This window comes from Culex quinquefasciatus, chromosome 3 (genome assembly GCF_015732765.1).
Source record: "Culex quinquefasciatus strain JHB chromosome 3, VPISU_Cqui_1.0_pri_paternal, whole genome shotgun sequence".
NCBI lineage: Eukaryota > Metazoa > Arthropoda > Insecta > Diptera > Culicidae > Culex > Culex quinquefasciatus.
Window position 1 is genome coordinate 109,534,947 of NC_051863.1, and position 25,259 is coordinate 109,560,205.

The 25,259-nt window shown below is 36.0% G+C and overlaps 2 protein-coding genes across 3 annotated transcripts; one reads left to right on the plus strand and one right to left on the minus strand.

Moving 5' to 3' along the window:
• The first annotated feature begins 2,020 nt into the window (after positions 1–2,020).
• LOC119769193 (host cell factor) lies at positions 2,021–7,737 on the plus strand. The gene is made up of 2 exons (XM_038261107.1): positions 2,021–2,041; positions 6,619–7,737. Exons 1-2 carry the CDS (start codon positions 2,021–2,023, stop codon positions 7,636–7,638), a joined length of 1,041 nt encoding a protein of 346 aa, XP_038117035.1. The 3' UTR covers positions 7,639–7,737.
• A 6,205-nt stretch (positions 7,738–13,942) lies between these two features.
• On the minus strand, positions 13,943–23,929 carry LOC119769692 (spermine synthase). Of its 2 annotated transcripts, none has more exons than XM_038263081.1 (5): positions 23,474–23,929; positions 17,078–17,189; positions 15,696–15,818; positions 14,903–15,339; positions 13,943–14,840 (listed from the first exon to the last, which is right to left on the minus strand). In XM_038263081.1, the coding sequence occupies exons 1-5, from the start codon at positions 23,750–23,752 to the stop codon at positions 14,673–14,675; spliced, it is 1,119 nt and encodes a 372-aa protein (XP_038119009.1). In that variant the 5' UTR covers positions 23,753–23,929; the 3' UTR covers positions 13,943–14,672. The 2 variants fall into 2 exon arrangements, with proteins under 2 accessions (XP_038119009.1, XP_038119010.1); XM_038263082.1 differs by lacking the exon at positions 17,078–17,189 and adding an exon at positions 15,994–16,102 and having other exon boundaries at positions 23,474–23,925.
• Positions 23,930–25,259: the final 1,330 nt, after the last annotated feature.

Here is a 25,259-nt window from a genome sequence, read left to right on the forward strand (position 1 = left end):
TCCGCTGCCGACGCAACTCACTCAAAGACAACCTATCGTCCGAGGTGGTACAAAAAATTACAAAACCTCTAAAAATGCATTTTGAGTTTGAGCAAGTGCTTTTTACGCTACTTTTTTTTTGTTGTTTCCGCTGTAGCTTTAGTACCATTTTGTTTCCTAAGTTTTGTGTGCTTTACCAGTATGTGGCGTATACAATTATTCCAAAACAAATATTCCGAAACTACTCGGAACCATCACCACACTGCAGGACAGCTGGATGATAGAGTATACATAGTTGATGCATTCCGGTTTCACAGTTTTTTGTTTTTTGGTTTGGAAATAGAGGGATCAGAGGTCAACTTCCGGCAAGATAGAAACAGATAAATTTAAAATAAACGAAGCTTTGACAGAGCTTCCACACTGGTTACACAGGACACAAAGATTCCATTTCTTCCCCTCGTTTAGACTAATAGAGCAAGTAAATAAAACTTTGCAGCTACGATTTATACTGTTGAACAGATACAAATGGTAATGTCTTATGAAAGAAAAAAGAGAAATGATATAAAGCGAACAGAAAGTAACTAACAAGGAATGTGATGTGATGGTAGGAAATGTGAAGAAAGGAGCGTAATTTTCTATACTGGAATTGAATCATAGATTTTGTATTTGGGCAGAGATTGATGGAAAATCAACTATTCACGTTTTAACACTGTTCTCCCTTCCATCCGTAAAACTTTTAAATACAAATAGACCGCTTTTAACAACTAGTGCTTTTTAGATTTTCAAGCTAATTTATTTTGTAGTACCAACAAATCTTGAAACATTGAAACTCGGCAATAATGATATTTTAGAATGAAAATTAGCAAATTTTAGCAACGGAAATCCATTACCAAAGACAACTGGATTATTTCTCGTACCAAATAATACAATGAGAGATGTTGGTTGTGCTGATTCAGGCGTTGTTCGGTTTTTTGAAAAAAGGTTCGATTTTGCAAACAAATCTACGTAGTTTACGAAACTCTTGCGATATTATGCAGTAGACAGAAACGGTTTAATTGACAAACACAACGCAACGATAAGTTTTTGCTCTCTAGAAAGGTGCAATGGAAATAAAAACAGAATCTTGATTTAACAAAAAAAAAAAATTACGTTTAAAACGACGATTGTTACAACTTTATGATATTACATTATATTATAGATGGTAGAATTTGCGGAAAAAAAACAAATTTATTTACATTTACTCGTTTGCGAATAAAGGATACAATTCAGCAAAATAATTCTCCATTTGTTAGTTGAGGGAACAAGAGACAAAAGCATGTATATTTCACCAAGTGAAAGGATCCGAAGAACGGAAGTTAAATCTACGATTTTTATAAACGTTCTCTCTTGTGACGAGGCAAGTGATGTAAAACAATACTCACAGGATATAGAATGCAGTTGATTCGCCGCATGTGATGCGGGCGAGTGGGCAAAATACAATACAATAAAAGAGCATCGTTTGAACGACCAAAACCAAAACTTTACCCCAATCTTTCTCTATTATTGTTGAAGTACCAATCCAAACCAAAACCACAACCAGTCCCACAATTAACAAAAAAAAAAGAGAGAAAACAGTGTTGCCAAACGCACAGAACGTGACTCAAGTCAGCGGTGAGTGTTTCGCTGTTTTGCTTTAACTTGTTTTCACTCTTTACTTTACTTCCTATACTCTTCAACACTATACTTCAACAATAACGTCCCAGCAGCATAGAAAATGTATACAGCAGCAAACGCGTATTGGCAGTTTTGGCTCGCGAATATATTTGAATTGCCTATGATTTATGTTTTCTCTCATCACATGTTTTCGTTCACTTCATGCCAATTTCGTAACATTAAATTTGGGACTCATTCTCATGCTTCGTTCGCTCATCAAGCATTGCGCTGTTTAGAAATTATAGTGCTTTTGAATGTGCAGAATAGCAAACAAACATATGTGTTTTCATCCTCTTGCATTTGTATTAGAATGTTACTTGAGATTGAGTTAATTACTAGCGATAACAAGATGCTCAGAACGTTTCAGAAGGTATGGTGTAGCTATTATCGACATGAAAAAAACTTTCGTTTCTGTAGAAAAATAGACAATTCATTAAAGAGCATTGTCCGCATCCGCATGTCATTCTATATCTCCTTACTTCAGGCATGAATAAAACAAAAATAAAAGTTTTATGTATTTCTAAATAAAAAGTCACATTATGTTTGCCACGAACTTAATCCAAAAAATTAGATTAAAATAATCAAAATTTCGGAATGCTAAAATTAATAAAAAATTAAAACAACAATTTCAAATACAAAAATATTTAAAACCTGAAGAATTCAAAGTTGTAAATTTTAAGTAAAAATAAACTTAGGAATTCTGAAATTTTCCATTTATTTTAAAATCCTGAATTAAAATTTTGAAAACATCTTGATTTATTTTTTAAATTCTTAAATTCTTATAAAAATTACAAATTTTATTACTTAATTTTTATTTTTCCTAAAAACTTTAAAATTATGAAATTTTGAATTATTAACTTTAGAAATCATAAATTCTTAATTTCTACATTAAATTTTCAAAACAACCTATCCGTCATGGGTTTCTTATGCAGATAGGACCTTTTGAAAATTTAATCTAAAATTATTAAATTCGCATTCTTGAATTCTTGATTTTTTTCTTCTTATCCTGAAATTGTTGAATTCTAAAAGTAAACTCATAAAAGCTGATAACTTTGTAGCATTTTTTGAGTCATATAGAAATTCGGAAAAAAACATGAAATATACCCATTTTTATTACTCTTAGCCGTTCGATCCATTCTCATCACTTTTGCCGTTTTCCGCTATTAAGAGCGAGTTTTTCACCGATGTGAAACAGGTCGTATCGAGGTGCTCCGATTTGGATGAAACTTTCAGGGTTTGTTTGTCTATACATGAGATGAACCCATGCCAAATATGAGCCCTCTACGACAAAGGAAGTGAGGTAAAACGGCCTTTGAAGTTTGAGGTCCAAAAACATGAAAAATCTTAAAATTGCTCGCATTTCCGTAAAACTTCATCAATTCCAACTCTCTTAGATGCATTCGAATGGTCTTTTGAAGCCCTTTAAAACGTGCTATAGACATCCAGGATTGGTTTGACTTTTTCTCGAAGCTTTTGCAAATTACTGTTAAAAATGAATTTTTTTAAAACCTTAATAACTTTTCCCAACAGCCTCCAACACCCATACTCCCATAGGTCAAAAGTTAGGGAATTTCATGGACTATAAGCCTACGGTATTAACTTTTTGGCCAATTGCAGTTTTTCTCATAGTTTTACGATCTTTCTAGAACAAAAATTTTGAATTTGATTGTAAAAAATGCCATTTAGAATTAATTAAAATATTATTTAGCATTTTGTCGGATTAAGGGTAAAACAAGTTTTCGCCTACTTGATACAGCATTTGACGTCTTGATCACAGGGTAAATAAGATCTATTTCTTTTTTCAAAAATGTTTTATTTAATTATTTTTTAAAGCAATATTACAACTCAATACTTCTAACTTACGTGAAATTGTCCGAGGATTCCGAATATAACAAAATTGAGACCAAAAAGTGCCGTCTTCTCGGCATACAGGGCAAAAACTAACGTTGTAAAATGTTTGTTCTAGAAAAACCGTAAAACTATGAGAAAAACTGCAATTGGCCAAAAAGTTAATACCGTAGGCTTATAGTCCATGAAATTCCCTAACTTTTGACCTATGGGAGTATGGGTGTTGGAGGCTGTTGGGAAAAGTTATTAAGGTTTTAAAAAAATCCATTTTTAACAGTAATTTGCAAAAGCTATGAGAAAAAGTCAAACCAATCCTGGATGTCTAAAGCACATTTTGAAGGGCTTCAAAAGACCATTCGAATGCATCTAAGAGAGTTGGAATTGATGAAGGTTTACGGAAATGCGAGCAATTTGAAGATTTTTCATATTTTTTGGACCTCAAACTTCAATGCCCGTTTTACCCCACTTCCCTTTGTCGTAGAGGGCTCATATTTGGCATGGGTTCATCTCATGTATAGACAAACAAACCCTGAAAGTTTCATCCAAATCGGAGCACCTCGATACGACCTCTAGAACAAACCGAGCAGAATCTACAAATACTGCCTCTTAAATCAATATTTTCAGATGTATCAACAATGAAGAGTTGCTTGCTCACTTTTATTTGAGCTATTTATTACTTTGGAACAGTCAAAAATACTTTATGAAAGCTGTAATTCATGATCAAGGTGCTGATAGACCGATAATAGAAAAAAGGCTGAAAAAGGGTATAATTCCCCTTATTTCGCTTAAATATTCGACCTCATGAGTCAATTCCGCAGTTCCACACTCCTTCCTTGACCGTTTCATGATCGTTTTTTTCTTTGTCAAGTTTTACGTTCCTTCCGAGCTCCATACTAGCCTTTAAGTGATTTTTTCCGACTCTTCCGTAACAACACTGTGCACTGGTTTTTAATTATTTTGTTATGAATTTTATTTGGGACATTCAAAATATTTCAGTTTTTCGTATTTTTTTTTAATTTTTGGAATTAAAATATCTATGTTTAATTTTCTTTAATTTATTTTTTATTTTTTGAAATGTTGAATGATTTTTTTAGATTTTTTTTAATTTCTTAATTTTGTTTTTTTAATTTAAATCTCGGGTGAGTTTTCAAAAGCCGTAAGAGCCAACGTGACCTCTGACACTAATTTTTCGTTTATCTCCAAAATGAAACAAAATTTCATTTATTTTCAGTTTGAGGCACTTGAAAGACGTGTAGATGAACAACCTCGAGCATTTTTGACATTGGTTTTAAGTAACTAGATTGAATTCCGATGCAAAAAGGACTTTGTTTACCAATGGCTCTTATGGCTTTTTGAAAACTAATCCGAGAAATGTTTTATATTTTAAATTTTTGATCATTATATTTTGATTTATGTTCATAAATTTCATAATTCATGTCTATTATAAATCGTTTTGAATTTTGTTGTATATAGGGGAAATATACCCTTTCTAATCAAACACCTATCTTCGTCATATGGAGAGTATGATGCTCGATTAAAGCTCCAAAAATACTTTTCATGCTATAAACTTACCAGCAACAGCACCGCCTCGAGTAAGCACGCAAATTTATGCCACTTACTGGCCAAAAGATCAAATTTAATGCACTTTTGATCATAATTTCTATTTTGCGAGACCATTTCTCATCATTTTGGTGGCACACACATCCACACGCAAGATCAGAGGTTAACTGCTTAACAAAAGTCGCCATCAATATCTTTTCACTTGCGCTAACGATTTCAAAGCGCTTAAGATATAAAATTGCTTCCAACTACCGGCAACATGTTCTTTTGACCATTACTTAGTCAGTCACTTGAAAATTAATCCCGAAAAATGTAAATAATTAGCAAGCACCAAAAAAACAAACGCGCTAAGTCTTTTGACGTTTCAATTTTGAATATCCATTCCAATCGAAGGCTGAAGAAAACCGAGCGAGGAGCGAAGGCAAATAAAGAACAAAGGGTGGCCACCAACACCACCAACATGCTGGTGCAGCGCCTGTTACAGTGAGCAAGTGCTGCCAGGAAACTTTCGCTATGAATACTACTTTTCGTGAGTGTTCGCTTAAAATTTCATCAATTTTGGTAGCACTAAGCAGACCCAAAGAGAGCTGGAAGAAAAAAGAACTAAGCTGAAATAGAAAAACGGGCGTGGCCCAATGCACTCGACTGATTAGAATGCATTTTTGAAATATTTTTTAAATGCTTGTAAAAGGAATAGCATAACTTTTAATAAAAGTGAAAATAAACAGAAATGTTCACAAAAAGTTGCTCTACTCGTTGGTGTACTTGGTTTTAGTAAAATTCAAAGGAGACTCTAGATTATCCAGCATCATGCAAACACGACCGCTTATTAGGCTTAAAATGGGCATATTTCCCTAATTGCTGTCAAAAATGTATGATTGTTGGAATTTTCAAAAAGTGCTACAAAGAAAATAAAAAAGTTGACACTTCATAACAAATCATGGGCATGTATAAGGTTTGATGTACCCCGGGATCATCTTATTGTTGATTCTTTTTTTTAAAGTTCAAAAACCATTGCATAAAAGTTTGTATAGAGAACTGGCGTGGTTACATATCTCGACACAGATCTAAATCAACGTTTCAAAACAAGTAGAGACGTGTATTTCTCTATTTTTTACAGATTTTTTTTTCGGTTAATTTTTTAGAACGGCCATTGTGCGTTTTTTTCTTCCCTAACTGTTGAACGCATGTTATTTCTTAATTTTGAAAATAAAAAAGACAATTATCCTGGTTTATGTTCATGTTAAGTTTCATCCATTCATACCGTAGCAAACTTGGTTTAAGCTTCTCTCGTTAGCAACAATCTAATCAGTAACGTTGTGCGCATCTTGGAAGCTACCACAAGTTGTAAATATTGATGGAGTATTGGATAATTTTCTAAAATCTACCCATTAACTAAACAATCTAAAAAACCTCGCTGATACTAAACCAAATTTCGCCGTAGTTTGCCTAGTCCATTAACACCTTTTGTAACTGCTATGAATGCTTTGTAGTCTTTAGTTTTTTTAAATTTGTTTTGAAATTTCCAATGATTACAAGTTGAATCTTTTATCTGTTGCAGAGAAATCCAACAGCATAGCGCACCTAGTCGAGAACGAGGCTCCGCTGGCGACCACTTCTTCCGGCAACAACATATCGGCAATTGAGGACACGACCGTGACCACCCTGGTGCTGGACGAGGACAACACGATCGTCGACATGGAGCCGCCACCGCTGGGCGCGACTTCGCTATCCAAGATGGCGAACCTGAGCGGAAGCTACAGCAATCTGTACCGGGAATCCGCCAGTGGGAAGCTGTCTCTGGCCACGACGCCGGCCGACGGCGACAAGTCGATGCAAAACGTCGACGAGATTATGATGGTGTCCAGCATAAGTGGGCACGAGAACGTCTACAGTAATATTCCCAACGATCCGAGCTTGCACGTGTACTCCAACATTGGCAGTGGCAGTTCCGCCGGCAAGGGAACGTCAGCTGGCCAAACCCGGCACAGTGCTTCCAGTGGAAGCAATTTCCACCACCAGCAGCAGCAACAGCAGCTGCCTAGCAGTAATAGCGTAGGTAAGAGTAATTTTAGTGCGGTGGCCGCGGTTGACGAGCTCAATGCTTCCTTCATCACGAGCGACCTCGACCTGGATCTGGACGATCCCGTGATGTCGAGTTCGTTCGCCAGCAACAGCGCAAAGTCCACGGCGCAATCGGTGGCGGCGGCGGCCTCCAACAACCTGCTGGACTCCGTTGTCGTGCCCCCTACGATCGCCCATTTGCCACCCCTCAAGAGCTCCCAGCCAATCACGGCCATCGAGATGAAGAACGTGATCAAAACGTTGGACCCTAACGTGATCATTCAGTCTTCACCGACTACGACGACGACGACGACAAACGGCACCAGTAGTAATAGCAACAACGGTACCACAAACAACTCCTTCCTGACCGGTTCCAGCCGGTTGCGACTGCTGCAGGAATCGACCATGATCGACACCGCGCTCGACCTGGACAGCCTGGACGGGTCGATCGGCAACAACTCACAGTCCTGTTTGGTAAAAACAGCCATAGTGTGAGAAGAGAAATTATCATCATCACTAGCTAGCTAGCGTGTGTTCGTGCGTGCGTGCGTGTTTGTGTCAAAACGGTGTCTATTAGCATTATTACAAGTGAAACAACATTACCTTAGCCCCGCCCCGAGTAATTGCTTACCCCCAATAAGAGAAAAGAGAATAAGCAAAACGTCTCCTAACCAGAAACAAAAAGAAGAAAACTTAGCAAACACGTGATAGCACAATGGCACTCTAACTAAATGATAGAGCAGAGGCGACTATTTTATATTAATGTAGAAAAAAATTGTTTTTAAAGCAACCGGAACAGAAAAATGGACAAAGTGAGTGAGACTCAGAATAGTGTTTTTGTTGATTGTGTTCTATATTGGTTCAAGCATTTTTCATTTTTTTTTTCTCGTTCATTACACAAGTGAGTTGTACAGAATGAAAAAGAGCGATTGTTAACGAGAGAGCATGTTGTTTAAATCTATAAAGAAGAAGAAAAAAGATGTGTAAGACATTTGAGACGCGCTGCTGAAATGGGCATAAAAAAGTTTAGTTTTCATCATTAATGCTTTCGAAGTTTTCTTGCCTGTGTCGTTGATGACGTCCCTGTGAAATTTTAATAAGTTGCGGGTGCTTTGGGCTGGTAAACATGTTTTACTAATAACGTATGAAGAAACATTTATGCTAGCACGCGCGACGTTCTTTCTTTAACAAGTATGCTGCTGGCAGAATCCAAATGATAAGGTAAGTGAGCAATTCTCTACCAAAACCGGAAATGGATTTTATTTGTATTTTGACGAAGAACTTCGTCTTAGGGCTCTATACAGGGTAGCAATCCAAAATTTCGCGGAGCGAAATGTAACGAAAAGAAATTAAACACGACTGCAACATTTGTAACATTAATATCTCAGCTCCTGTTCAACACACGTAAAAGTAGTACCCACCAAACGAAAGGGGAGATTTCACGCATTCTTACTATACCTTATTAATGGCCATGAAATTTAGTTGAAGCACTTAAAAACTGAGTTTAAATTTATAAAATTGCTTCCACACAGCAAGCAAGCACGCACACAACACACACACGCGCACACTCTCTCTCTTGACTCCGCCCCCAAAGCCTTGTCTGCGTTTGGCCTTGACACAAAGTGCTGCTGCTTCGTAAGAGTAGCTAAACGCCATCACGATTTGATATAAAAGGAGGTGCCGATCCAAAATCAAGTCAAATCAATTTTGGGCGCCGGCTTGGAAGGAGCTCCTGCTATTGCTGATGCGGGACCGAGGAGGAAACCAGCCACGAGGAATCAACGATCGGACGACGTTGCCATGGAGATTTTGCGGGACGGAACCAAGGAAGGTCGCGAGGGTTGACGGAATCTCTTAACTCTCTTTGACAAATTTGACATTTCGGCAGTAGTGGCCACCACTTAGAGTGGCCGGAGGCCCCGGGAGTGTTCCGATAGGGGGACATTTGCGGAACCATAAGAGTTGGGGGAATATGGATATCAAACTTTAGGGTTTTTGATACTGGACATGAAATTTGACATTTTGGCAGTAGTGGCCACCACCTGGAGTGGCCGGAGGCCCCGGGGGTGTTCCGATAGGAGGACATTTGCGGAACCATAGGAGTTGGGGGAATATGGGTATCAAACTTTACGGTTTTTGATACTGGACATGGAATTTGTCATTTTGGCAGTAGTGGCCACCACCTGAAGTGGCCGGAGGCCCCGGGGGTGTTCCGATAGGGGGACATTTGCGGAACCATAGGAGTTGGGGGAATATGGGTATCAAACTTTACGGTTTTTGATACTGGACATGGAATTTGTCATTTTGGCAGTAGTGGCCACCACCTGAAGTGGCCGGAGGCCCGGGGTGTTCCGATAGGGGACATTTGCGGAACCATAGGAGTTGGGGAATATGGGTATCAAACTTTACGGTGGGGGGATAGGCCCCGTTATCCAACGTCAAAATAACATGAGACAATCTTTGAGCAGAAATAAATAGACCTTATAAGAAATATCTCTTTCGTTATTGACCAAGAAACTCAAATATTAATAACCATAAAAAAATTAAGTTTTTCGTCATGATGGTTATGCCTGTAGCATTACCACAGTGTGGGGGCCTTCCCTATGACCAAATATGCTATTTTGTGTCATTGGTTCACCCTTACAAGTCTCCATACATTTTTTGCAGCTGTCCATACAAAAATGGTATGTAAATATTCAAACAGCTGTAACTTTTGAGTGAATTTTCTGATCCATTTGGTGTCTTCGGCAAAGTTGTAGGTATTGTTGAGGACTTTTGAGAAAAAATAGGTACACGGAATTTTTTTTGCAGGTTTTTAATCAACTTTTTTTTCACTAAAACTCAATTTCCCAAAATCCTATTTTTTTGATTTTCGAGATTTTTTTATATGTTTTAGGGGATAAAAATCCGCAACTTTTGAGCCATAGAGAAACATGGTCAAAAAATCTGCCGCCGAGTTATGAATTTTTGAAAAAAATAGTGATTTTTGGAAAAATCGAAGTTTTATGCAAAAACAAATTTGACATTATTTTTAATGCAAAAATGAATTTGAAATCGAAAAGTACTTTACAGATTTTTTGATAAAGGACTCCGTTTTCAAGATATAGCCACCGAAAGTTTGATTATAGCGAAATATTTGCAGTTTTCTAACATTTTAAAAGGGCCAAACATTGAATATTACACCCATTTAAAATGCTGGTATTGATTTAAAAATTTGTAACTTTGTAAGGGCCTTCCTATGACCAAATCTATTTTCTGTCATTAATTCACCCAAACAAGCTTCCATACAATTTTGACAGCTGTCAACTAAAAAATGGTACATAAATTTTCGAATATCTGTATCTTTTGTGAGGAATTTTCTGACCGATTTGTTTTTAGGTATTGATGAGGCTTATAAGAAAACATAATAGGTACAGGTGTTTTTTTCAATTTTTCGATTAACATTTCTTCGCAAAAAAACAATTTCCAAATAAACGCATTTTATATGTTTTAGGGAGCTATAGAGAAATACAATATGGATTTCTTTTTCAAATTGTTTTTTTTTCGAAACATAGGGCCAGTACGCACTTTCCAAGGAAAGGGGTCAAGAAACAGCTTTACGAACAGCAGAACAAAGGATAGGGAACGATTTCTTGGGTCTTTTCTTCACCCTCTCTGACTTGCTTTCGTTACCGCTGCTGTTTATTTGAAATTTTGCTCTCCAGATTACTTCAATCAAAACAAATCACCCGCATTAACGACCCCCGGGTCTTTTGTGGTCTCTATTGCAAGTTTCTGCTCGAACCTAGGAGTCCGAAGGCTTGAATGGGGAGAGCACCCAAACCTCTTTCTACTCCAAGGAACCTTCCACCCCAGTGTTTGAACTGACGACCTTCGGATTGCGAGTCCAACCGCCGCCAGCGATTCCACCGGAGTAGGCTTGGTTTGGTGTGTTGTTTGTACTTATGGCATGGAGACGACTCCTACACCTGGAATGATTTAACGGCCTAACAACCAAGGCCGGGACCGACATTTTACTTCCTCATCCGATGGAAGATGACTTAGCAAGTGCGAATTCTACAATAGCCACGTTGATTTTAACACAAAAACAGTTTTCCGATTTAAAACAAATATATTTTCAAAATTAAAAAATCTTTAAATTTGTTTAAAAGTTTATAAGTAAGATCTCAAAACTTTTAAACAAATTTAAAGATTTAATTTATTTTCGAAAATATTCGGAAAACTGTTTTTGTGTTTTGATTTTTGTAGAATTGATTGTAGAATTCGCACCTTTTTTTTTTTGCTCACTCGCATCCATGTCCACAAACCACCAATACAGGTATTTTACCTGGATCACCAAGAGTGCAATATTGTCTCGCTTTCTTGTCCCCATGACCGTTTTCGGAGCGTTTAGAACGGTATGTCCACTAGAGTGGTCCAAATCCGGGCTTTCTCGGGCTACCCCTGCAATCAAAGATTGACCCATCACTAGGCAAAATTCCAAATTTGAACTCATTCTGACCACGGGAACCCCTTCCTCTAATCGCTTGAAGTTTGTATGGGAAAACTCGTCAAAATGTATGGAAAAAGCAACTGTGTCAGTTTTTACCTGTGGAGGGCGCAATAGTCGTCCAATCTCTATCAATTCTCAAATATAGATTCTTCATTGAATTTTGAACAACTTTCCCGAAGACACCATATTTTTAGGATTTTTTGCTGAAATTTTTAAAATTTTGAAATTAAAAATGGTTTTACATTATTGCATTGAAAAGAAAAACAATTTAAAGTAAATAAAATAAATGTGATCAGTTAATAAGAAAACGAAAAATACAACAAAGATGAAGAGCGTTCAGTTATACCACTTAGTATGTAAAAAAATGTAATTATTATAAAAAAGTTGAAAAAAGATAAATTTAATTTCAAAATTTCAACAAAAATTCCTAAAAAATTTGTGTTTTTGGGAAATTTGTTCTAAATTAATGAACGTCTTACATTTGATGAAGATTGGACGTCTATTGCGCCCTCCACAGGCTAAAAACTGTAACAGTTGCTTTTCTCCATACATTTTGACGATTTTTCCCATACAAACTTCAAGCGATTGAATGAGCTCAAATTTGGAGCTTAGCCTAGTGATGGATCAATCTTTGATTTCAGGGGGTAGCCCCGAGAAAGCCCAGATTTGGACCACCCTAATGTCCACGCATCCTTCCTCCCCTGTAGATTGTGTGAAATGTGATCCGTTCACATAATCCTCTCTGCGGTTGAAGCAACGCAGTAGGCCAGGCTGCTTTAATGCTGAAAACAATGCTGAAAATGCTGCTATTTCAAACTATCTAGTGCAAATAGTTATAGCTGTAAAATTGCCTGATCCTTTCGATAAAGGTATTTTCAGATTTTTTTAAACCAGACCTAACATTTGGAATCTTCCAAACATGCTTTTATAGTGGAATTGAGGTAAAATGGGGTCTAGATGATTTTTGCGGTGCAAGTGGTTATTTTTACTGGATTCTTTTTTTTTTTGCTTAAAATTATTTATTTGGCTTCTTGTTAATACATTTTTGGGCCAGGTTTAATCTTCTTAACTTCTTCTTCTTTTCCAACAAGTTGTAGCAGTTTTTTGTATCTGCATAAACAAAGCATGGTTCTTTCGTTATTTGAAGTGGATTTTCGTTTTCGTTGCTGCTGTTGATTGCGGTGTATGGTGTTTGTAGTTCGTTTTCGTGTCTATCTTGAAACGATAAATCGGGTGCGTTATCGTTGTCAATCTTCTTTTCTGGTTCTGTTGTTTTCACGGTGTCGTCTTCGTCTTCTTCATCTGATCTGGTTCTGTTGCTGTCCATGTGTTTTGATGCGACTGTGCATTTTTGCCCCGCATGTAGTTTTTGGGAACAATAGCGACACGTCTTAATTTGCTCTTTATGAACAATGTACGCCGATAGACCCTCAAATTGAGGGCCTCAATCTTGACGAATGACGGTATCGGCTTTTTGATTTTCATCCGCACGACCCTCACCCCGTTCGGGATACCGGGGAAGAAGTCGCGCCATACCTCGTTGTGGATTGAAGTTATCTCCCCGTATTGTTGTAGTTGATCCTCGATGAGATGATTTGGCATTCGAGGTGGCAAATCGTGGACTTTAACCTCGATAGTGCCATCCTCCACGTAGATCGGAATTAGGAACCGCTTCTTCTCATGCACAATGAAGTGCTTTGAATTGCGGTCCCTAGCGATGCGGAAAGCTTGTTCTGGCGTTGTTGTCTCGATGATGACCTGATTCCTCGACACGTTCACCTGCAGGTTACGCACCGACGACATGTCCAGTTTGACTTGCTGCTGCAGAAAGTTCTGGATTTTCCCCAATTCGGGAACCGCTGGCATGACATTAAAGTCAAAAACCAGGGAGTTCTGGCGAAAAGTTTTCATTTTGTTTGGCACTAGAACAATGAACGACCTTGGGCCGCAACCGTCTCACAGAAGAAAGCGAACAGTTCACGAGCGCAAATGCGACCGCTCTGGCTGAGTGTAGAATAGCGACTGATTTTTACTGGATTCTTGGGACATTTTCACTTAAGTTAAGTGCATCTCGGATGGTCACATGATGCCTCCTGCCTGCCTGCCTGTAAATGGAAGATTGGGGCAGAATTGACCCTTTGCCGTTTCGTGCGGTCGATAAAACCATCCCGGATTTCCCGGATATTTTTGCATATTTATAATTTTCAGTCCCATTTAGCCCACTGTGGAATGGTTTAGCGGTGGAAATGTGTCTGTTTAAAATCAGGCTTAGGTGATATTTCTACTCAAAACAATCAAAACACATTGTTTGTTAGGATGGGTTGAAAATTGTATTTTAATTAAGTATTAGAGATAAACCAGCTCTCAAACACCACGAGACACGAGCTGTTACTAGTATTTTCTTTTCTTTTTTCCTAGCTTGTACACACTAAGTTGCTGTCTTTTGTGCTAAACGGACGCGCGACACAGAACTTTAATATCCCAACTGAGAATACTTCTGAAACTCACTGTGCCTGGCCTGACTTAAGTACATCACGCGTGGATGTATCGAAGCGATGTTAATATGTGAAACCATAAAAACATAAACTAAAGGAACTATTTGATGGCTTAAGCTGAGCTGTTGTTGGTCTGTAACTAAAACTAGTTGTTGTGCTTTGTTTCGGCTGATGTGAAATAATTTCTTTTAAAAAAGTATCCGAATAGTTGCTTCACGAGGTAGTGGTTTCGAGAGGAAACAATCATAACAAAAGGAACTGGGAAAACAAAGTTTACAAACTAGCTAATCGATGACTTTGGGTAAAGTAGCGGTGCCGTGGTTAATTTCCTACTATAAAACGTGCATGCGACTTTGAATTTTGAGCAGTTGTTTGGTGCCAGATAGAAAAATGCGTTCATTTAAAAGTGCTGTCAACATCGAGATTGGAAGAAGGGAAAGTATCTTGGCTACGACGGCTGCTGGCCACGTGCTGCACCAGCAGCGCATCGGTTCTACGTCGGCGATCTGCGGGGCAACAATTGGTTTATCGTCGTGACGAAGTCAAACGCTGGCAGCGGCTCCACTTCCGCGCTGTACTTGATAGAATACCCACTCCTCCATGAAGGACGGAACGAAGGCGGTACACTTGGTGTAGGTGACCGCCGGCGTTAGCTTGCCGAGCTGTTCCTCGTACATTTGGAGCGATTCCGGGCAGCTGACGCCGTTACCCTGTCGATACAGAAAGATTTGTTGCATGAAGCGCTTCATGAATCGATTAAAACAGTACTCACGTGAGTCATGAACCGTCCGTCCGGCTTGAGCACCTTGAACGACGCCTCCAGAATGGTCCGAATAAAGTCCCAAATCTCCCCCGTCGGGGTGTCCGAAATCGGAATGTCGGTCAGATCGCCAAAAACGTAGTCAAACTGGCGACCCTCCTTCATGTACTTGTTCAGGTAGACCATGCAGTCGCCCACGATGATCTCAAAGTCATCGGCCTTGCGTCTCTCCAGCACGTCGCCGCAGATCGAGTTCATGTACTTGTTGCAGGCCTGCATGACCAGCTCGTCGATCTCCAGCATGACCACGTGCTTGGGTTCCTCCTTGAGCAGCTCGTAGAGAAGGGCTCCGTCGCCACCGCCGAGGATGCAAATCTCCTTGCCCTTGTAGTTTTCTACGCCGCGACGCATCAACGTTTCGGTGTAGATCAGATCGGCCTCTGCAATATCTGTGCGGAATTGAAGCATAAGTGTAGTTGTGCCTTTGGGACCGTCCATAATATTTTAAGCCCTCTTCGCCCTGTTATTAACATTTGGTCAGTCAAAATGTCTACGTTCAGTATGACATACAATTTAAAGAACAGATTGTAATTTTTAGTTTTATAATTTGTTGTTGTATTGGAGCACCGGAATATCTCTGATCCGATCCGGAATTCCCCCTTCAAACAGCTAAACAATATAGACAACCCTGGATCTTTTGCAACTAGAAGCGTCCAATTTGGTCAAGGCTTTCTTACTTGTTCTAAACTTTCAGAAAAGCCACCACAACAGACCCCATACGAGAAATTGTGATTTTGGTCCTTACTTTGCAACTCATCCAGCACGAGCATGTTGCCCAGACTCTTGGAGTGGACAATCTGGATCTTCTGGAAGTCGGACCGCTTGTCGTACAGCACCTTATCAATGTCGTACTCAATGACGCGTTCGTCTGCCAAAAAGCAAAAAAGTCTTCATTAGTGAACAGTTCCCATCGGGGATACTAGAAGCCTGTCCGGCAGCGAAAAACAAGAGTTGTTGGAAAAGGGTACACTGGACCGCAAAAAAAAAAAAAGAAAGAAGAATGGATGGTGTTAGAAAATCCGGATCCGGAGATGCGCACTTACCTGCGGTCGGGAAGTATTTGGTAACCGGGCCACGTTGCAGTGCCGGCAACGACTGACCGTGGTTCAGCTTAAGGTTCTGAACCAGGCTATTCTCGAGCTCACGTGTTTGCTGCAGGTCGGTTGGTCGAAAGGAAGGCAGGTTTGTTCGGGGTCCACGGGTCACCAACACGACATTTGGTGTTTTTTGTGGGTAGGTGTGTCGAAATAGAAAACAACGGGAAGTGTGGAAAAATCGAGATGGAATAGAAAAAAATGTACAAAAAACAATGTCAAAGATGGATTTTGTTTTAGTAGTCCAGGTTGGGGTGGAGGGCACCGGATGTTTAGCAGCCATACGGAAATCGCTGCTGAACACCAACTTGGTTTTGATTAGTTTTTTTTAGCTGGTTCTTCCAATTATCGTTGAAGGTATGCGAAGGCCAACGAAGACCTTCCAACGGAAAAGAGGCAGGCGCGGATCTAGGGTCGGTGAGCTCAAGTTGTTTTTTTTTTCAAAACGAAAATCTGAGGCGAGTCAAGAGATTTGCATTACTCTGCTAAAAACTGTTAGTTGGCCAATATACTTTGTGGTTAGATTCAAACGCAAACTTTATGCTAGATCCACTCCTGGATGATTAGTGTGGTGGTGGAAATTAATATAATTTTTAATCGAAAAGGTAAAAAAGAGTATTATAGCAAGTTACCTGTTAGACCCCGCACAGTGCAACTAATCCAAATACTACGAAAACGTTCAAGTGAATTTAAAAAAAAAAACAAAATGTTAAATCAGGCTAAGGCTTTTGCCACTTTTACATGAGCTTTTAAAGTTATCAATTTCTTGTTTAAAAGCAATTTTAATCGATTAGTGCATGCTTGTTGTACCAAATTTAGCTCATATCTGTTATGTGGTACCGGCTCATATCATACAAATCAAATAAATTTCTAAACCTAGCAAGGGTGGTTGATGATGTGGATAAAACAAAAATCATTGCAGGTGATGAGAGAGTCGGTGATAACAGTTTTAATAAAATCAAACAAAATTTGATAAGAGAACAAAGACAAAGGTTTTTTGTGGTTTGTTTTCGTGGTGGAATTTGTTTCTAACCTGAGCTCGTTAGGTAAACATCAACGTTACTGCCTCTTTTTATCGGTGGAAGGTGCTTGGAACGTTTCGCCTCCAGCTTAAGGCGCAAGTTATTTTCAAGCGATTTTATTTGCTAAAACCGACAGCGGAACAAAACATTATTAAACACCAATTTGTATAGAAAATATTGTAATATAAAACGGGATTTATTTAAATTCAAACTTTTTCTTGGTTCAGCCTGGTGAATGGAAGATGAATAAGGAAGCGTTCTTTTTAGAGGTGGGCAAAACCGCTCTTTTTAAGGAGCCGCTTATTCTCGCTCGCTCTTTAAAATGAGCCGCTCTTTTGAACGGTTCTTTCGCTCTTTTTTCAAAAATTTTGTGATTTTTTATGTTTTTTATTAGACTTTATTAGACATTACTTTAAAAAAGCTTAAAACGAGAAAATTCGCTTTAAAATCATAGATCTAAATTTTCGAATAATTGGATTTGAAATGCCCCAAATTCGAAGGTTATTTTTGCAATTTTTTTCCTTCTCTGTCCAATTCGTTCTTCTTTGTACCAGTAAACTCTCTCCCCATTTTGAACAAATCAACTGTTGAAAGGTGGTCCATATCTTAGCTCAAGATAACAACTGAACCTATGTAATTGTTAAAGCAACCTAATAAAATGAAATGAAAAGCACCCAAACTTAAATATTGAGTTTTGGAGAACATGCTATTAATTTTACAAAATTGCGCCTATTTCTAATAAAATTAATAAATTTTTATGAAAAATGTACTGTGAACTCTTGTCTACATTCTTATTTAATAAAAAAGTATATAAATGCCAAAGTTAAATCAAGAGTTAAAGCAAGAGGAGTTAGGATATGGTTATTTAGGGCATCTCCAGCGCTGGGGTGCAAATCAAATTTGCACCCGGCTCATGAATACCGAGATCAAATTTGCCACCTTGAAAAAAACTCCGTCATCCCCACCGCTAGGGTAGCAAATTTGCCACCGAAACAAGCCCACCGCGGGGGGCAAATATGGGTTTTTATCATTTTTTGCTCTCGTTTACCTTCAAAATCAATAATTATGTGTTGATTCATGCCTAGAAATGCTAAAAGTTTATTAAACTTTTAAACCTATTGAAAATTTCAAAGAATTTCATTTTTCGAAAATGTCGAAAGTTTAACTATTTGCTACCCGATTTGATTCCCACCAAATTTGCTCTCGAGTTTGCCCCGAGTCTCCCACCGCGCGTAGCAAAGCAGGTATCAAATTTGATCTCAAGTTCATCTGTAGAAGAAAAATATGTGTCGGTACCTGTCGGGTACTCATTTTCTGATACCCGACAAGTACCCTCAAGCCGGGGGGCAAAGTTTTGAATGCTTTTTATATGTCTGCTCTCTTTATGATATGTATGATGTATGATTCAAAAATTCAAAAATTCAAAAAATTCAAAAAATCAAAATTCAAAATTCAAAACAAATCAAAAATTCAAAAATTCAAAACAAATCAAAAATTCAAAAATTCAAAAATTTAAAAATTCTAAACAAATCAAAAATTCAAAATTCAAAATTCAAAATTCAAAATATCAAAAATTCAAAATTCAAAACAAATCAAAAATTCAAAAATTCAAAAATTTAAAAATTTAAAAATTCTAAACAAATCAAAAATTCAAAAATTCAAAAATTCAAAATATCAAAAATTCAAAAATTCAAAAATTCAAAAATTCAAAAATTCAAAAATTCAAAAATTCAAAAATTCAAAAATTCAAAAATTCAAAAATTCAAAAATTCAAAATTCAAAATTCAAAATTCAAAATTCAAAATTCAAAATTCAAAAATTCAAAATTCAAAATTCAAAAATTCAAAATTCAAATTCAAATTGAATTTTGAATTTTGAATTTTGAAATTTTGAAATTTTGAAATTTTGATATTTTGAAATTTTGAAATTTTGAAATTTTGAAATTTTGTAATTTTGAAATTTTGAAATTTTGAAATTTTGAAATTTTGAAATTTTGAATTTTGAATTTTGAAATTTTAGAAATTTTAGAATTTTTGAAATTTTTGAGATTTTGAATTTTTGAAATTTTGATTTTTTTAATTTTTATTTTTTCCGTGCTTGATTCGATTTTTCCGTGCATAATTCCATTTGAAGCGGTAGCAAACAGACTGAATACCGGGTAGCAAAGTGAAATCCCGAAGAACTGAGAGCAAATTTGCTACCGCGACAGGTACCGCGATGGGGTTGACGTCGGGTGCAAATTAGCTTTGCTTCGATGTTTGCACCCAGCGCTGGAGATGCACTTAGTAGTTTTTGGGCAAAAACTCGTTCTTTTTTTGTCCACCTCTAGTTCTTTTATTACGTAACGCAAAAAAGGGGTTTTGTGGATTTGACTATTTTGTTGTACAACAACTGGCCTTTTACATTCAAATGTAAATACCGTAGCTTGTTATTTCAATGCTTATATTTTTTTAATTTTTGGCCCCCTCCCGGCCCCCGACTTTTGCCAGAGTCGAGGGACATACAGTGATAAAAATATTTGCGACGGCCTAAGCTGTAAGTGCATCTCCAGCGCGGGTAGCAAACACCGAAGCAAATCAAATTTGCACCCGACGTCAACCCCACCACGGTACCTGTCGCGGTAGCAAATTTGCTCTCAGTTTTTCGGGATTTCACTTTGCTACCCGGTATTCTGCTGGTTTGCTACTGTGGCAAATGGAATGATGCACGGAAAACTGAATTGTGCACGGAAAAAAATTAAATTGTTTTTTTATGTATAAAAACATGAAAAAAAATTACAAAATTTAAAAAAAAAACTTAAAAAAAATAAAAATTTAAAGCAAACTAAAAAAATAAAAAAAAAACAAAAAATAACAAAAATTCGAAAAAAATTTTAAAAAAATAAAAATATAAAAAAAAATAAAAAATAAAAATAATTAAAAAAATTAAAAATGAAATTTTTTTTATAAAATTGAAAAAAAAACTAAAAAATTAAAAATATTCAAAACATTTTAAAAAAAATTAGAAAAATAAAAAAAAAACATTTAAAAAAATTCGCAAGAATCTTGCACGGAAAAAAATTAAATTGTTTCTTTATGTATAAAAAAATTACAAAATTAAAATAAAAACAAAAAAAATGAAAAAAAAAATTAAGAAAAAAAAAAATAATAAAATTTCAAGATAAAAAAAAATCTAAATTTAAAAGAAAACTAAAAAAAATTAACAAAATATAAAAAAAAATAAATTCAATTTAAAAAAAAATAAAGAAAACTAAAAAATAAAAAAAATTAAAAATTTAAAAAAATCTAAAAAAAATAAAAAAAAATTAAAAATTAAAAAACAAATTAAAAATTAATAAAAAACAATTAAATAGGCTTTTAAAAAATTAAAAAAAAACATCCCAAAAAATAAAAAATAAAAAAAATTCTAATTTAAAAAAAAAAAGAAATTTTAAAAAATAAACAAATCTTAAGAAATTAAAAAAAATCAAAATATCAGAAAATTTCAATGAAAAATATAAAAAATTGGAAAAATTGAAAAACAAAAAAAAAAATAAAAAGATTGAAAAATTGAAAAATAACAAGATATTTAAAAGATAAAAGAAAACTAAGCTTTTAAAACGCATTTTTGATTTTTTTCGTATTTTTCAATTTTTGTATTTTTGAATTTTCGAATTTAATATTTTTTGAATTTTTGACTTTTTGAATTTTTGAAAAAGCTATTTAAAGCTATTTAAACGCATTTTTGAATTTGTGTATTTTGAATTTTAAAATGTTCGAATTTTAATTTATTAAATTTTTGAATTTTTGATTTTTTTTAATTTTCGAGTTTTTGAATTTATGATTTCTTGAATTTTTGAATTTATGAATTTTTTGCATTCAAAACTTTGCCCCCGGCTTGCCGGTACTTGTCGGGTATCAGAAAATGAGTACCCGACAGGTACCGACACATATTTTCTTCTACAGATGAACTTGAGATCAAATTTGATACCTGCTTTGCTACGCGCGGTAGGAGACTCGGGGGCAAACTCGAGAGCAAATTTGGTGGGAATCAAAACGGGTAGCAAATGGTTTAACTTTCGACTTTTTCAAAAAATGAAATTCTTTGAAATTTTCAATAGGATTAAAAAATTTAATAAACTTTTAGCATTTCTAGGCATGAATCAACACATAATTATTGATTTTGAAGGTAAACGAGAGCAAAAAATGATAAAAACTCATATTTGCCCCCGCGGAAGGCACCAGCCACCTAAGGGTGGATTAAGTAATGTTTTAAATTTAAATAGCTTAATTTTTGTTTGATTTTTTAAATTTTATTTATTTTTTCAATTTTTTGAATTTTTTTTATTTTTCCAATTTTTTTAAATATTTTTAAATTTTTTAAATTGTTTTTAAATTTTTATTTTTTTTTTGATTATTTTTAAATTGGTTGATTTTTTTTAATTTTAATTTTTTTTGAATTTTTAAATGTTTTTTTTTATTTTTTTATTTTGTTTTTAAATTTTGATTTTTTTTTATTTTTTCTTTTCTTTAATTTTTTAATTGATTTTTTTTTGATTTTTAAATTTTTTAAATTTTATTTATTTTTTTGTAAATTTTGTAATCTTTTTATTTTTTTTTTATTTTTTTTTACATAAAAAACAATTTAAATTTTTTCCGTGCATGATTCAATTTTCCGTGCATCATTCCATTTGCCGCAGTAGCAAACCAGCAGAATAACGGGTAGCAAAGTGAAATCCCGAAGAACTGAGAGCTACCGCGACAGGTACCGCGGTGGGGTTGACGTCGGGTGCAAATTTGATTTGCTTCGATGTTTGCTACCCGCGCTGGAGATGCACTAAAAATGACAAAATAAATTGTCGTTTGGACCTTAACAAGTATATCTATAGAATTTGCCTTTTATAAAATTTCACACAGTATTAAAATGAAGCATGTATTCTTTAATTCTTATTAAACTGTTTTAAATTTTGGATTTTTTGCCATCCTCTTTTCAAGCAAACAAAAAGTTGGATGTTGGATTAAGATGAATGTTTTTTTATATTTGATATTGACATTTCATTGACAGTTTTGATTTGCAACCATTCTTTGGGTAAGAAATGAGCAATTCTCTACGAAATCGGCCGATTTCGACCAACTTTATTTTTTGTATTTTTTGATTAAGCTCAAACTTTGTTGGAGCCGCCTTCCTTATGACCAAAGAAGTTATTTTGTGTCGTGGGTTTGCCCATACAAGACGCCATACAATTTTGGCAGCTGTCTATACAAAAATGGTACATAAATAATTAAATATTCGAAAATCAATAACTTTAGAATGAATCTTCTGATCAATTTTTGGTGTCTTCGGCAAAGTTGTTGGTATTGTTGAGGTGTATCCAGAAAAAATATGTACACGGAAAAATGCCTGTTTTTTTAAAGTAAAATTGAATTTGCAATCGAAAAGTACTTGACAGATTTTTTGATGAAGGGCCTCGTTTTCAAGATATAGCCACCGAAAGTTGGATTTCAGCTAAATATGTGCAGTTTTTCGATTTTTTAAAATAGTGACCATAAGTGATCATTTCTAATTACATTTTTTTAAAGGTTCAGAAAATCTATCTCTATATATAAAAAAAATTTCGATGGTTTTGTTTGAACGCGAATCAGTTGAACACGGAACGAGGCGCTTTTTGTTGCGTTGTGTTCGTGTAAGTCCAAGGAAGGTTTATATGCTAAAAAATTGCCACTTTGGCCACTCTGGGACCGATTCCGGAGCATCGGAGCATCCAGATTGTGTTAAAAAATCTACGTAAACTCAAATTTTGAACCCAGGAGACTGACATTGTTCTTGGCATCTTAATCTATTATTATTTTTTTTACTGCCTAACGTACAGGCATGTAGCTCTATAGCCCAACAATAGTTGACATATGAATCAATGAATGGAGCGCAACTCAATTTTGTCCGGTCAGGGCTTAATGTGACAGACGACACTAACTTTGTATGAATTATTACCGCACCGTCCAAGCTTTATGCTGAATAAGCCGGCAAGCCGCAGCTAGCGTATCTGTGATAATTATTTTTAACCATAGCTGTTATAGATTTACAGACGTAAGCTTTACTATACATCTCGAAACGCGCGACCCGAGCGCAAGGCGCAAAGTAAAAGTGTCGTATCCGCCCTATATGGATACATATATTTATGCACTGCTGCTGCTGAGGCAGGCGAAATTTGCCACCACCTTCCTTAACGTTATCGATTTTTCACAACCGACTGTGAAAACCTCCACCCAGGCTGAACCTCATAAATTTTGGACTGTTTTTGAAAGCCGACTCGAATTCATCAAATAGTGCACACTGTTCAAAACGCGGAATTCCCGCTCCGGGTGGCAACCAAAAACGAAAAGGTCAGCGAAAAAATATGTAGAAAATTAGAAAAGAGAACAAGTTCATACTTCGAAGGAGATTTTGGGCGCCTCGCACTCGGCCCGGTAGTACTCGATGTTGATGGTAATTAGGCCCTGATTGAAGAACCGGATCGTCGTGATGATCGGTCCGGAACTCAGCACGCACAGGTAACCGTCCTCGGTCAACATATCGTAGGTGATCTTGAGCGTGTCCAGGTACTTCTCCAGGTGTTCCTTGCACAACTTGACGATGTCCTTCCGGGAGACCTCATCGCTGATCCGGGTTGGGTCCAGGGAGAAATCCAGCAGCACCGAATTGGCCGACATTGTCACACGGTTCACACACGGGGAGTCACGGAAAATTTTCAACTCTTCTTCCAAACGCACTGCTTATTTGCGGCGGCACGCGGAACACATGTGCAGAGCTAAACCAACACCGGTCTGAAGCTGCAAGAGACTAGCTAGAGCTCCCAGCAGTGAGCAGCACGAGTTGAGAAAGAAACCACGAAAGTGAGAAACCAGCCCGGCGTAATTTTGACGGCTGTTTATTCACCACAGGTTTTTGAAGGGTGCGCCAGGCAGGATGGAGAATAACGTGCAAGTTACAATACATAGATAGAGGAACAGCATGTATTTTCATCGGGCATCTATTTTTGCCTTATCAGCTAATTACATTGCTCATAATTCAAACATAAAATTTTTTCAGTGTAGTTAAGTAACCTGGATAATAAATTAGCTTATATCTGTAAGCCCATCCAATTGAAATGTGGTCAAAGACAAACTTATGGGAAATTGGACGAGCTTTTCGGTAAAAATATTTTCGAAACTGAAAAATCAAGTCCGTCATATAGAAAAAGCCAAAAACCATCAAAAAACCTATTTTTTCAACATTTTTATTTTTAAAGCCGCTGTAACTTCACAAGGATTGGACTTAGGACAATGGTCAATATGGAGACTTTTATGTAAAATTGTCTGGAGAATCGATTCCCGTATTCGGCTTTTGAAAATTTTGACGTTTAGAGCACTTTTCAAAAAAACAGTTTCAGTAAATGATTTTTGTATTTTTTTAGGTTAGTTGCACCATCCTGCATTTTTCGTGAGTCTTTCTGTAACATCTAAGGCTATTTTCACAAAAAAATTGAGCGAAAAAAAATCGTGGGCTCACCTTCAAATTTAACTTTAAAACTTAAAAATCAAAAAATCTCATAAAGGTGGAGTGTTTTTTCTTTTAGAGTTTTTTTCGGAAAGCCCGTCAAATTTCCTACAAGTTTGTTTTTGACCACTTTTTCATACGATGCAACGGCTTCGAGATACAGCAATATTTAAATTACGAAATACAAAAATATTGAAAACACGTACGCCCTTCTCAAATGTCATTATCGAGTGTTACTGGGTCCATATACACAAAAATGGCTTATATATGCCTAGGATAACATGTCTACAAAGTTTCATTGAAATCGGAGAGGGTCGGGTACAACCGATTCCCTATTTGACATGGAATTGCTCATTTAAAAAATTTAAAAAAATCAAGAATTTAATCAATTAAGGATTTGAAGGATTTGAAAATAAAAAAAGTGAGTAAATAACATTTGTTTGTAGGAAATTCAAAAAATCCAAAAATTTTAAAATCAAAAAATTTCATAATTTTAAAGTTTAAAATACAAAAAAAAACTAATTTCAAAAAAATCAAAAAAAAATCTTAAATTTCAAATTAATGTTTTTCAAATTGATAGATTTTCTATTTGTTTAAATTTGTTGAAGATTAATTTTTAGCTTTAGCCTTTTGAATTCTGTTTTTTGTTTTTATCTATTATCTTTTCTTTTATCTATATAA